This window comes from Geospiza fortis, unplaced genomic scaffold, assembly GCF_000277835.1.
Source record: "Geospiza fortis unplaced genomic scaffold, GeoFor_1.0 scaffold200, whole genome shotgun sequence".
NCBI lineage: Eukaryota > Metazoa > Chordata > Aves > Passeriformes > Thraupidae > Geospiza > Geospiza fortis.
Genome location: NW_005054353.1, coordinates 4054051 through 4068399, shown reverse-complemented (window position 1 = coordinate 4068399; position 14349 = coordinate 4054051). Strand labels below are relative to the sequence as shown.

Sequence of the window (14349 nt, the reverse complement as noted above, 5' to 3'; positions counted from 1 at the left end):
GGTTCAAATGCTGAATCTTCCTGGTTGGACTGTTCCCTATGTGACGCTGTTGACAGCAAACCAGTGTTCCTGGAAAGACACACTTTTTTCTACAAAGCCAGCTCCAACCCAAAAATCTCCATTTGAGCTGAATTACAGCACAACACGGGTGGCTAAACATTTTTAGCATTTTGAAAGCTTGCAAATGTAGAACTACTGAGTAAAAGTCAGCTACAACTAATTCTGCATTAGTCCTCCTTCACTGAAATCCCTTTTTTAACTCAATTTTGCAACATGAAACTAGAGAACCCTCTCCGGCACCTCTAGAGCAAGCAGGGGAAAACTGAGCATCCCTGCCAATGTATCTTGTCTGCCAAAACCATCAATAAGATTAGAGACAAATGTTTAGTAAGCCCTGAAATGTAACAAATACAGAAATGCAACAGAAACTATCAAAGATTTCTGTGTGCAATGACAGTATTTTGCTACAAGTAATTTGCCTTCAAATCAGTTTTCACATTGAAAACTATAATTTACAAAGATTATAATCTTGTATTTACTTTTTAAAATGAATAATTTTACTTTCAACTCCAAGTACTGTCTAATACTTTCTCCCCAAAACAAAAGGATAGTTTAAGAAGAAAGCATAGCATCTGTAACATTTATCTTGTATCATTTATATGGAAGGGAAAATTAATTTTAAGGACAATAGGTATACCTACATTTACTGTAGCCTTGTCAAGCTCTGCTTCGGAAGATGTAGGTGATAGGGGACTTACAGGACTTAGAGAGGGGGAGCTGTCCACACTAGATATGTAGTCTGGGTCAGGAACATACAAAATCTATAAAGAAGATATAATGTAGTTAGAAGTTAGTTATGCTTTCAAATTTACTTTAGATTTCCCACCAGTTAAGGTATATTTACTATGCTTTCTCGAATTAAGCTACACAAAACTGTTTCTGCTCCCATTGCTTTTAAAAAAACTATGAGTTGAGGGAAAAAACAATACTAAACAAAGCACTTGAAATTTTAGCACTTCAAGTTTTAAATGCTATATTGATATAATTTTGATTTTCAGTCATAATAACAGAGGAAGAAGTTCAGATAGAAAGCATTGAAAGTATACAGCATGACAGAAATAAGAGTGTCCAAGGAAGATGTGTCCAAATATTTCTCTTGCTATGACTCTACTATTTGAGCAATAAGGAAACAGACTCACTGAATATATAAAAAAAATTCAACTGAAAGTATTTGCACTTTTAATACATTATTTCAGCCATGATAGGCATTCATTCTACCAAGAGAAATTTCTGCAGCAATCAGAAATGAACATAGAACTTTATCAAACAAAGGGCAAATACCAAATGGCTGATGGCTGATACCACAGTTGACCTATCATGTGTTTCCAGGCCTGGCTTTTAAGGAGAAGTGAAAATTGAAGGTAAAAACAGGAGTGGAGAAAAAAGGCAACAGTGACCTATATTAAGTGAATGGTAATTCAAATACTGCTGGTAAAAACATCAAGTTTCCAGAGCGGAACATAAACATTATTCAATTTATTAAAATAGAATTGCAGGCAGTAATATACAGTCACGGCATGTTGCTTGTAAGCTCTACCCTGAATGTGCCTGCTGAGCTAGAGTTCATAAACAGCCTGCTATATTTGCAAAGCAACAATCTGGCTTGTATCTAAGTGTTATTATTGTACCATTAAGCACATCTAGTTTTAAAAGTGCTCTGATCTTATGTAAGGGACACAGGTAGCTTCCTTACATGTTTCCTTTTAGGCAGTTATTTAATAGGCACAAGGAATAGACTGGAGAAAAAGGAAAAAATCTTGTACAAAGCCAATAGGAAAATCAGTAAGAGAAGTACTTTAGCACTCTGGTAGGAATGAGAAATATAGTAAAAGAGGACTTTGTTGAATAAGTAACATATATAGTGTAATAGTACCTGTCCAGGAACAACTGCTCTGGAGAAAAGCTTATTTAATTGAACCAGTTCATTGGGTGTTGTATCAAATTTCAAGGCAATACTGTTTAAAGTATCTCTTGATTCCACCTGTATCAATTGGGGAAAAACAAACAAACAAAACAAACCTGTAAGAAGTTAGTTCAAATAGCGGTTTACATATTTTAGCATGTGTAGATTTACCAAGATTCTACTGAACTTTAATATCTTTATTTCTTATGACTGCCCACCCCCCCAAAAACAACAAAGCCACCACAAAAAACATACCTACTCCCTAAATATTAGTCTACTGCAACCCCATGTAAAAGCACACACCTTCCCACTTTGTTTCCAGTGGCCAGAAGTGTCAAGTCACACAGTTTGAACTGTCAGCTCAGCTACGGCACCAGAACCTCTGATCTACAAATGCACTGCTGGTTACCACTGGGCAATATACCACTGACTGGGGTCACAGAATGATTCATTCCCTCTCTTCAACTGCTTTTCTCCACTTTTCACCTACAGAAAAGCTGAAGAGTTCTCTCTATAAATATAAACACACCCTCTTACTATTGAAATAAGTTTCTGTTAGACCCTGACTTTCAGGTAAAATGCATCACTGAGAAAATGCAAAAATGCTGAAGCAAAGCAGGTCAACTACTATGACAGCAGATGGAGCATAAGCTTTTTGAGAAAGTGATTCCCAACCAAAGAAAGAATTTTTTTTCAAGCTCAGATTCTGACCTCCATTTCCCAAAGTGTAGTCAAAATTACCTAATAGAAAAAAGCAAAAGGAAAAAAGTTTTACACAGAAAGACTATTTCAGAATAAAGACTTCAAAGCCTTAGGAATAATGGGGTTACAAGGAAACAAACAACCAAAAGGTTTACTGCATAATGGCACAAGACTTCATAAACACTGTACCAGGAAAAAAACGATTTTATCAGTTAAGACAAGATGAAGCTATATGAGCTAAGACATATTTGCAGCTAAATGTAAGTAGAGCTAGATAATTCTTTTCCATATAACTTTGTAAAGATGCACTTCTCAACCTAGATTCACTAACAAAAAGATATAAGCATTGCCAAAGAAAAGGCAATTAGCTTTTTTAAAACAAAATTAGAAATCTATTTTGAGATTTTTTTATACAGGAAGCCAATAAGCTAAACAAAGCAGCAAACATCTTTCTACACTAGTATTTCCAGTATGGAAGACTGTATTGTAGTAGTTCTCAGTCATTCAGTACTGTATGATCAGAGATATAAAAAAAAAAAATTTTCATATGCCATGTTTAACTGGTACTACAGCAGGAATCAGAACAGAACTGTAACAAGACCAGATATGTACTACATTCTCTACAGACCATAACAAAACTAACCACCAAATCATTGAACAGTAAGGTTTCCATCAGAAGCTCTACATGACACACAACGTTTGCTAAAACAAACTGTGAAGTGAAATTCAGAAGTTTTGCCTAAGTTTGCGCTCACTTAAATGTTGAAGGGCAACATCTGCTAAGTAAATCTTTCTTATCTATCACTTAATCATTGAAGCAGGTGAGATTTTAGACTAACTTATGACATAAAACAAATTAAAAGCATTCAAACCACAAGACTTAAGCCCTTTTTAGCATGCATGCACTCTTTACAGCCTTCTGAAATAAAAACATCTTGTGAAATAGCTTGGCAACCAAAGGGTTTCTCTCACTCATGACAAACACATTGGCAAGTACAAGCTTCCTTCTTGTTTGGCTGTCAAGTTTGCACAGGTAAATTTCCACACTACATGGGACTTCAGGGACCAGCAGAGATACCTTCTCAAAAAATGACACTGCTCATGTAATAGAGACTTCCTAGAAGTATCTTCCTAAATTCCAAGGCCTATTTTCTAGTTCTCAGGCTCTCTACTATTCTAAAAAGTAGAATCTGAACAGCCAAAACCTCAAAGAATAACTTTGTAGAAAAGCACAGAACTAACAAGATTTGAATTGTGCCACCACATACCATGGATTCCCAGCTTTACCCTATCAATTCACTACAAGAGAAGGCAAGAAGTTATTCCTCCCCTCTCAGAAAAGAAACTTCCTACATATTGAGGTAGCTACTTAAATGCTATTCTGAATGTTAAAAATCTTACATAAATATTTGAATATTAAATCTTCATTGAGAATGCACCCATGTTTCCCAGGTGCACTTATGTATAACAGCAGACAGAAAACTTCAGCCACCACTATCTCTGGTTCAAACTACCTTCATTTCCCTCAGATCAACAGCTGGTAAAGTTATTAAAAACTTTATTCTACTGGTATTTTAATGAACTTTACTGTAATTGCATCTCAACAGTCAGAATTCACTCATTCCTCCATTAAAAATTAAGCATCAAATACATATGAATCAGAGTGCAGAAATAATTATTTTTTTATTTCAACACTAGTTGTCCAGGAGCCAGAAAATCAAACATAGTTTAAGAGCATTAAAATAAACTAACAAAATTAAACAGATAGGAAGACTAAAAAAAGAGGGTGAGAACAAAAGGGAGCAAATAACACAGCTTTGGCACTGTACCCAAGCCTTTAGAAATACCAATTATGACTATATTAACTAATTGTTAACAGGCCTAATTTATAAAATTACAAACCCTGTAAATATCATAAAGCCAGCATCAAAAATAATTAGTAAAAGACACAGATGAAGTAACATCACCATTATGATCTACATTTCCAATATTCCCCAAAGCAACTTAAAAGATGATGACAACAGCATGCTCAAGGAAAAGTGGCCGCCAAAAATGAACACACTCCTTGGGTTTGAAATGGTAGAGCCAAGAAATTAAAAAAAAAATCACCAAAACTCCTAAGTGTGTAGCTTTCTGAATAGTTTGTAAAGGCTTACAATGGCAATAGAACTAGTGGCACCAGAAAAGAACCCTTAGCACTCTCTACATACAGGCAGAAAACTCAGTCTTCAAGGCTATAGTCTACTAAAAGCTTCTATGACCTTCAGGAATTGATTGGGCTCTTCCTTAACCTGGACAACATAATCTGTGTTTTAAGTACTTACTCACTATCTCAGGAAAGCACAGCCTTCAATCTCCAGAGAGATAAAGGGAAATCTTAGATTAGATCTCCAACACTCATAAACCAGATCATCCATTTCAACTACTCACTTACAAACATTTTTCTAAACAAAAATCAAACCTATCTGTAAATAACCACAATTATTTCTTTCTTCTCAGAAAGAAGAGCAGTTAGAAGGCTTTCACTGAAGTCACAAGCCTGCTAGCATGTTACAATCACTGGTGTCAGTAAGCAGCCCTCTGCTCATGCTCCATTATTCACCCATAGCTGGCTCTTCTGACACCTACAGGCAGGCACCAGTTGTATTTGTACAACATGGAACACAAAAGGCTGAAGGGAAAAACATATGGCTTGAGCAGCAACTGTGAATTCTGAAATAACAGACAATATCAACTTGCATCTAATATGCTGACTCACATTGAGAAAAAGATAAACTCTATTAAAAGATATCTGTTCACTCTCTAAGCAGTACCAGCAGAAATGAACCAGTTTTTTCTGTATCCTTTAGAGGCAGTGCAGGACTTACTTCCATTCATTAGTAACGTACCTGTTGACATCTTCTCTCTGCTGCTACATACAGAACAGCAGGTTCAAGTTTTCATGCCTTGGGAATTTTCAATTAAAATCTTAAACATTAACTGTATTCTGTCTTTAGCTTTAAAGAGAAAATTTATTTTATTGTTCATTTGTCCCACAGTATTTTTTTTCTAAAAAAATTCTGGTGTGAAGTCTACTTCCTATTAAAACCCCATAGTTTGCACAAGTGAGATGTCAACTCACTCCAAACTTCATGAATACAAATAAGACCTTCCCTCCTAAAACCATGTGTAGCCATTGGAAAAATTAACATATTAAACTATGATCTTAAAAAAGGCAAAAAACCCCACTAACTTCAACAATGCTGGAAGGTGAGGGGGAGTCTGGTTTCTGCCTTCACTCATTACTACTTCTCAAAGAAGCAACACATGCAGGTACATAAATACACATCTGTGCACACGTGTTGTCACTGTGACAGGAAGTAGGATGAAGTCAGAAACAAGACACAAGTGCACCTCTTCACACATAATAAAGTAATAAATGATAACAGTACCAAATTACCACAACAGCTACCAGACCTCTCTTACAGTGAGCATAAGCTCTGTTCCTAAAGGTTATATCCGTGCATTTTATTAAAATATATGCACACAAATTAACCTAACATGATGCCACTCAAGTGTTTCATGAGCCTCATGAGTGAAATGTACAGCAAGACCTGACAGAATACAGTATTTGTGAAGCTGAAATGCACCATCTTCCATACATGCTACAGGCTCCTTTAGAAGGTGGACCAGGTTTAATGACAAAAAGCCTTTGATTCCTGTGAATCATCTTTTTTGACTCACAAGGAAGTGATGCATACTTCAGTATGTATTAAGAAAGCTATTTTTGGATCTAAAACTCCACCTACTGGAACACAAAAACCTGCAGAAGTACATGACAACTTGACACAAACACACACCAAGTTAAAAAAGGAAAGCTCATTGCTTTTACTTTGCCTGGAATGTTACATACCAAAGTAAAAGCACTCACATGGTGGCAAGAGCCAAATTACTGGATTTACTGAGTATGGATGCCAGTAATCCAGAGCTACACCTGACTGTTTTTCCCAAGTATTTCAGACCAAATGGAGTTAATATAACATCAACAACAGTCACATTTACATTAACATTCTTCAACTGCTAGAATCTAAGCAGAAGGAATTTCTGTTTTGAATTTCAGCTTCAAGGAAGTCTTTAGAGCAGGCTAGAATTATATTCAAATTCCAATAAAAGCCACGCTAATGAAATGCTTCTTGCTCCACTACACACATACTCTGTCTTTATCCAAAAGAGTATCACAGCCCTCTCAGTACTTAAGCAATTATCACAGCTTGGCTTAATGTAACAGAGTTAAGTCTTCCCCCTTTCTCCTATTCTTGGAGTAAGAGAACACCAAGAGGTCAAATAAAGACTTTTCATAAAGCAATTGTCATTTTTATTTATCATGTCCAGCTTCAAAAGCATTCAAAGATAACTGTGGCAGACCATCCCTAATTTAACATCAACTCTATAAGCATTATTTATAGGCTTAATTGTATTTCCAGTACATAACACAAGACAGATACTTCTGTTTCCCTTAGTAACCACAAATATGAAAGCTGACTGCAGCACAGTTTGAGGGTCATTTCAAGAACAGAACAGGGAAGAGAAAGGCTCCATTTTCAGATACTGATGCAGAAACTGAGTTATACAGTAAAAGACACAGATCTACGGCAATTATTGTAAGAATACCAGGAAGTCAGTATTCAGTATTCAAGATGCAGCTTCCCTTTACAACTTTATTCTGTTATTTCTCCTGACAGCAACAGTTTAATAATAATGCTGAAAGCAGAGAACTTGCACATAATTATATAACTATTGTTATTTGTTTCTAACTAGTTACCTAAAAGTGAACCAGTCAACAGTTTGATTACCTTGGAATTTCTAAGGAAAAAAAAGGCACTTAAAGGGAAAAAACAGTATTAGTACTACTAGCTAATTCCCTAATTTAATTTCTATCAAACTAAACTATGAGATACACAGAATTCTAACATTAAAGCCAATACACATTACAGTTTTGCTTATATTTTGTAATGCAACTTTTTAGCCTGCATTTGTTTTGCAGTAACATTCTAACAATAAAGCAGTAACTTACAGAATATTCAAGAGTTCCTCTAGGTTTTTGAAAAGACATTCGTCGCCCATCTTTCTTGTCTGGGGTCTTCTTCTGGCCAGCATCTGAAAAAAATTGAGGCAATGTGTGTGTTAAATTCATTTCTCTCTCAGTACTGTCACAGGCTGCTGACTACAGCCCCGTGGGCAGACATCTAATCCACCAGTTACACAGCTTACTCCTGCTGATTCCAACAGACACCAGCTGCTAAAATAGGGACTTCATTCCTCTGCAATGCTTTAAGAATTTGACCAATACAAACAACTGATAACTGGAAACCAACTAGCTGCAGAAGTACTTGCTGCTATCCAGGAAGCAATTAATGAAGACTAAATAGGACATTGAACACATCAGGCAAGAAACATTTCTGGAATTGCTGTGTTTGATTTTGTATCATACCCAGTCTGCTTTCATCTGAGGGGAGATGATCTAGAGTTCCTGCATGTCTGATCTAATCACTGGAGATATTTTGTCACTGTTTGATAATTACAGAGTATTTAAAGCTTTTTTATACAGCAAAGAATATTAGTATTAAATTCATAATTATCCTACCTGTAGTAACACAGAGAGCTAGTAAATAAACACTAAAGATTCTACATGAATTATACAAATGAAAAACTGTTCTTTTTATTGGGGCACTGTATTTTGACGACCTGTTTCACAGGCCAAGCAAGCAACCATCTATAACTAAAGTATGCTCTATTATTTTATACTAACTGGCTTGATATTTATGATAATCACGATGCACCTGTGTAGTTGTATGGTTCAACAGAAAGCACATACATCTCTAGAAAAGTGAGAGTTTTAATATCTGCATCTATAAACACACACATGGATTTTTTAAATTCATCTCCTCCACCACATGGCCTACACCTTCAACAGTCAAGTATCTGCTATTGAGGAGCCCAAAATAGTTGTATCAATGAGATATTAAGTTTTCATGCTACAATGGGATTAGTTATACTCCCATTTTGATACACTCATATTTTTACCATAATTTACTCAAATATTTCAAGGTAAATTTACTCAAATATTTCAAGATTTCTTTTCAAGCAAGAAATCTTATAAAATGTATTTTTAACAAATATTTTAGCATGGCTACATTGAGAATAGAATATTTAGTGTAATCCATTTAAGCCTCACCTGAAGTAGTAAGGAAACATGCTATGAACCAATAGCATCCTTAGTGCACTATTAGATTTAATTAGTATCACAACTCTGACACTGGAAGAGAGTAGACAAGTATCAGTACAACTTTCCTACACTCCTCCCAAATTTCTACATGGATAGCTAAAACTATCAAAATATAGAGGGCAGGGAAATCACAATGCAAATTACACAGCAAGTTCTGCCAAAGAAGAAGAAACAAAATGAAATCTTGGGAAAAAAAACCAACATAAGAGAAAACCTACCTCAGAAATATCTTATATTTGCTATATATAGGACAAGCTGCCCAAGACAACACAGTAGTGATTTCTAGCAGACCCAACATAAATAATCTCCTTTATATAGACAAAAAAAGGATATAAACTTTGGTCTAATTCATCGGCTTTTACATAGCCTGAGGAAGAATGCACCCATACCTAAAACTGATCTATGGATGGTATTAATTATTATATGTTGTTATAGCTAAGAATGACATTCAAGACTAAGCCTACTCCTAAGTTTCTAGCAATTCTAAAAACCTATATGCTAATTCTGCACACCTATACACTAATTCTGCACACTGCTATCTTCATTCAGTACATATAAAAGGTACTTCTTCCCTCATTTACTAATAGCAGCTTTTTAGAACTTAGATGGAAGAAACATTCATTTCTGATTATATTCATAGTGTTTAAACGTACTACAAATGTCTCTCAGGGAAATGAAGCCAACTCAGTAACAATAAAATACACTAGAAGTTTGTGTGTAGGCTTAGTAGCAGCCAATATTCTCCTCATCTAGGTCAAATATTTTGTTAGCAAATTTTTTACCTGGCCTTGCAGCACAACAGGTGCCTCCACAGCAAGCTACAGAAAACCTAACAGTTGCTTGACTGTAGCTGTTCCAGATTTTTCAGCCCTTATCAAAGCTTTGCCAATAGCCCAATTATTTTCTTTCAAGAGCAGTCTGGGTCAAATAATCCTAAGAAAAAGAGAAATGATGCAACTGAAATAGACTGATCTCATCCAGGATGCCATACATGGCTTAATAACCTATAAATGAAGAACCCTTATTCCAGAACAAGATGTCTTTTTCCCCTCCTCCCCACCATTAGATGGAAGTAAAGAAGCCCCATACTACAAATATATGTACACACATCAGTTGTATATAGCCCAATGTAGTTTGTGGGGTCTTTTTCTCAACCCAACTTTTAACTTTCTTTTTTCTTCTTACTGGTTCAAGTGTCTGAAGAGCTTGCAGACAGGTGCCACTCAAGAGGTCAAGATAAATTATCTTCTCCCTCTCCAGTAACTGAGCAGCAGAATGAAGGCCTGCACAAATACCCATTTCTGTTCCTTATGCCAGAAATAAGAATGGGAGATTATTTGTTCTTCCCAGCAGAAGAACCTTCACTGCTGCTTTAGACTTAGAATCACAGAATGATCATAAAAAATCCTGAGTTAGAAGGGACTCACAAGGATAACTGTGTCCAACTCCTGGCCATGCCCTAGACAGCATCAAGAATCACATTATATGCCAGAGAGCATTGCCCAAATTCTGGCAGTCTTGGTGTTGCAATCATTTCCCTGGGGAGACTGTTCCAGGGCTCAGTCATTCTCTGCTTGAGGAAGCTTTTCTTAACATCCAGCCTAAACCTCCCTTCAGATGGCCTTATGGTGTTCCCTCAGGCCCTGTCACTGGTCAGAGAGAAGAGACCAGTGCCAGTCCTTCCCACTTCCCCCTTCTTGAGGAAGCTATAGGTCTCTATGAGGTCTCCTCTTCTGCAAGCTGGACAGACCAAATGACCTCAGCCACTTCTCATATGGCTTCCATTCTAGGCCCTTGATCTTCAGAGGTTTGAGAGAACTCTAGTAACTTCAGGAAAGTAAGACCAAACAGAGTGTAGGGGTGGGGCAGACAGGTCCCTGTTGAAGGCATCTTGTAAGAAAGCCAGGAGAGCTCTACCCACAAGTTTTCCAAAAGTTTATAGTCTGCAGCTAGGGGTTTCGATGTCCCCCCCTCCCCTACCTTCCATAAGGAAGGCAGTAAATCCTACCCTTTCCATTAGTGCCCACTTCCATTCCTTCAGTCTGTGAAGGCATTACCTCCCACTCACTATATGGGTACAGATTCAAGTGTTTCATAACCTGACACAGTGTGAGTCTCCTGAGTCAACAAGACATGGAGGCAAGCAACAACACTGAGCTCCCTGTGTGCTGACTACCCAGCTGGCCAAGCTACCAAAATCCACACCTCTGCCCACAGCCCAAGTGCTCGAGCTGTCTGCTCATACAGAACACATCAATTTTGACCTAACCTCTCAGAAACAAAACTAGAATGTATTTCAGCTGTGAAAATAGGTCAGAGTAGTAGAAACATGAATTCAACCTCCCTGATGGCACACTACAAAGCCTCTATCTCTCACTAAATGAGCCAGCAAAGGAAATGAGTCTTTCAGCCATTCCAGTGCCCCTAGCATTCTAGGAAGCACATGTAAGCAGAAAGAACTGCCAGCATAGAATGCAGCGGTCTAAAAAGTCCTCAGACTCAACAAGAGTCAGTCAAGTCTGATTCTTTCATTTTACTTATTTTCCAGGTAACTGTTGCAGAGGCTCTCATTTTGTTAGGTTACATGCAACCATTACTTCATCTGCCAGCAGCAAGACAGTGAGGCTAACAAAGGTTGATGCTCTCAGACCACACCAAGAAAAACCTGACACCGCTGACCGCACTTAAACACAACCTCAAGAGTCAAGTAACTTGTTTAACATGGGATCTGGGGTTCTATGTTATCAGAGCTCTTAGCTGCGCTGTTTTAGGCAGAAAGAAGACAAGACTTTTTGTAACAACAGGATTCACACTTTAATTCAGGACTGGGTGGGCCTCCACAACAGCTTGAAACACTGAAGTCAAAAAGTGCATGCCAGATCCACAAATGACAAGAAAATATTTCAGCTAGGATTCAAAATACTAGAACTAGAAAGATGCAGAACATGGTGTTCAAAATGACACAAGACCAATATTTAGTCTGAATGCACAAGCTCAGAATCTTGAGGTTAAATGACTGCAGCATAAGAACAATTACATATGATCATCCAACACAGAAAGAAGGACTTACTGTTCCAACATGCTTACACAGGATAGGAAAAGGGGGCTTATAGACATTATGTTTTAGGAAGATGCAGTTTTCAATAAGGCAGCTTTGACATTAAAATATTAAATAGTCAGTGGCATTCAACTCAAAACAACTAAAGTCAAATCCTAACATTTATAGCAGGCCTTCTATAAACTGCCTCTACATGGCCCTCTGCCACTGAATTTTGGTTGAAAATATTGTTGTGGCACTTGCTAGCTCAAATTATTATGACAAGAGTGGCATTTCTCATTTCTTAGTAAGCCACCTCAGCTTAATTGTAGACCTTCAATTTGCTGTTCACGGATGCTTTTACTCCAAACTAAACCCACGACACACATCCTTTGGAGTTCTGGCACTAAGAGCTGGTAAAGATAAGGATACAAGCTAGGAACTGCTTAGGAGGATCTTCAAGCTCCACACAGAGCCAAATGTATTCACTTTAACCTGTTGTCTGCACAGTAAGATTAAATCTCAACTTGCAATGTTTCTCAGCTGCTATTCCATTCATTCCAATGTAACAAAAATAACTTTTTCCAGAGAAATAAATTGATAAACCAAACAAGTATCTTCTGAGAAAAAGCAAAGAATCTGGACAAGTCCACAATTACTGCAAATGGTTTAAAATTAATAAATGAGCTTGAAGTATCAAGCTTATTATGATCAAGAAGGTAAGAAAAAGATTATTCATCCACTGTCCATTAAGAACTGCACATTTGTGAATCAGATTTACAGGTGTTTAAAAAAAAAGGCAGCAACTTTGTCAAATTCTTGTCTAGGACAGTTTTTCACAGGATCTTAAATACACAGCACATATGGGGTAATGAATCAAACTAAGAAAAGTAGTCTGAAATATTTTCAAATACATCTTTATTTAGCAGTGCATGGAAACAACTCCTAATTGACAAAACAGGAAGCACAGATATTACATCTTTATTAGGTTAGTCCTGCTCAATAACAATTAGATCATTATAATTTATCCATAAAGAAACAAGAGATTAAAGTAGGAAATTTTTATATTCCAAAAGACCTGGTGACCTGACTCTCCTAACAGCAGGGACTACATTTCAGTCAGCAACTGTCTCATTAACCCTCCTCCCCTCCCGCTTGTAAGATATGCTTACAATAATTACAGGAATATTATTTACAGTTATCTTCCAACATCTTAGGAACCAGAAACAGAGGTCCTAACAGTAGCCTACAAGATACTTGTAGTCTGCAGTTTTTTAGCTAAAATGGTAGGCTTTCAGACCAAGGCAATGTCATAATGACTCCTTCAGTCTCTTCTTGTTAAACAACTGCTATTTGTTCGGATTCAGTTTTTCCAAGTCATGCTCTCAAAACTCTTGATCCTTATCACTGCTCTTCACACGATGCTTTTGTTCACATTTTTCTCGAGCAAACCCCCAAGCTCAATGAATCTGAGACCTTGCTAATGTTGCATTAGCATGTCGAACATATCAAAATAGCTTGTTCCTGCAACAGATACAGTATTAATCCAAGTTCATTTTGTGATCCCCCTTACACACAACACTCTGCTATCCAGTCAGATGCACAGCATGTAGGCAGAAATAAATAAATTGATGATTCAGGAATAAAAACTATTGAAGAGAAACGAACTTAAGACAGGACACTTCTCCAGGTGGCTAGGATGTGCTCTGTGCATGATACTCCTGGTATGAACATCACATGGGCTTTCTTCTAAAATAAGATTGCACATTCAAAGTAAACAGAAATGCTCTACCAAATCTTCAGATTATGCCACGGTATGAACCAACAGTAAGTTGCCTTTCCTGTTCGATTTACAATATACATGTATACACTTTAATATATCAGAAACCACCCAAACTCCAATCTCCACCTTCTGTAAAATCTCTCTGCAGTCCAAATACATCTTTTAATGGAAACTTGCAGAAATCTTGTCTGCACTATTGATATAGCAAGTCAACTTTTCCAATAACTCACCACCTCTTTCAGATATTTAAGCCCATTTAGTCGTATATGCTCAAGCCTACCCAACATCACATCAGCAGTCTGACCATCAATTAGCAATATCAAGTTATATCCTACCTTCAAGAATTTACACTTTGCCTTATCACACATCAGCCCATGATACCTACCCCTTTCTAAGAGTTCAAAGTCAGTCAGCTTATCCTGCTGACTTGTGTACTGCCCTGCTCACATGCAAAGGGATCTGCTGTGGATGTGGAGTCATTAACAGAGCCTCCATAAACATCTTACTGTACAAGTTTATGGCATTAGGTTTGCAGATAAATGGGGGACCAGCCAACATACATGATGGCAAGGCTGCTGTTCAGCCGGACCTGGACAGGC

General features: G+C 37.1%; 1 protein-coding gene across 3 annotated transcripts in view; it reads right to left on the bottom strand.

Moving 5' to 3' along the window:
- Positions 1–14349, bottom strand: part of OXR1 (oxidation resistance 1) — a 227912-nt gene that overhangs the window by 54268 nt on the left and 159295 nt on the right. For all 3 annotated transcript variants that reach the window (XM_031058973.1, XM_031058972.1, XM_031058974.1), the window contains exons 3-5: positions 7719–7801; positions 1934–2041; positions 702–821 (exon numbers count right to left, since the gene is read on the bottom strand). In XM_031058973.1, the coding sequence (XP_030914833.1) occupies positions 702–821; positions 1934–2041; positions 7719–7801 (311 nt within the window). The remainder of the gene's footprint in view (positions 1–701; positions 822–1933; positions 2042–7718; positions 7802–14349) is intronic.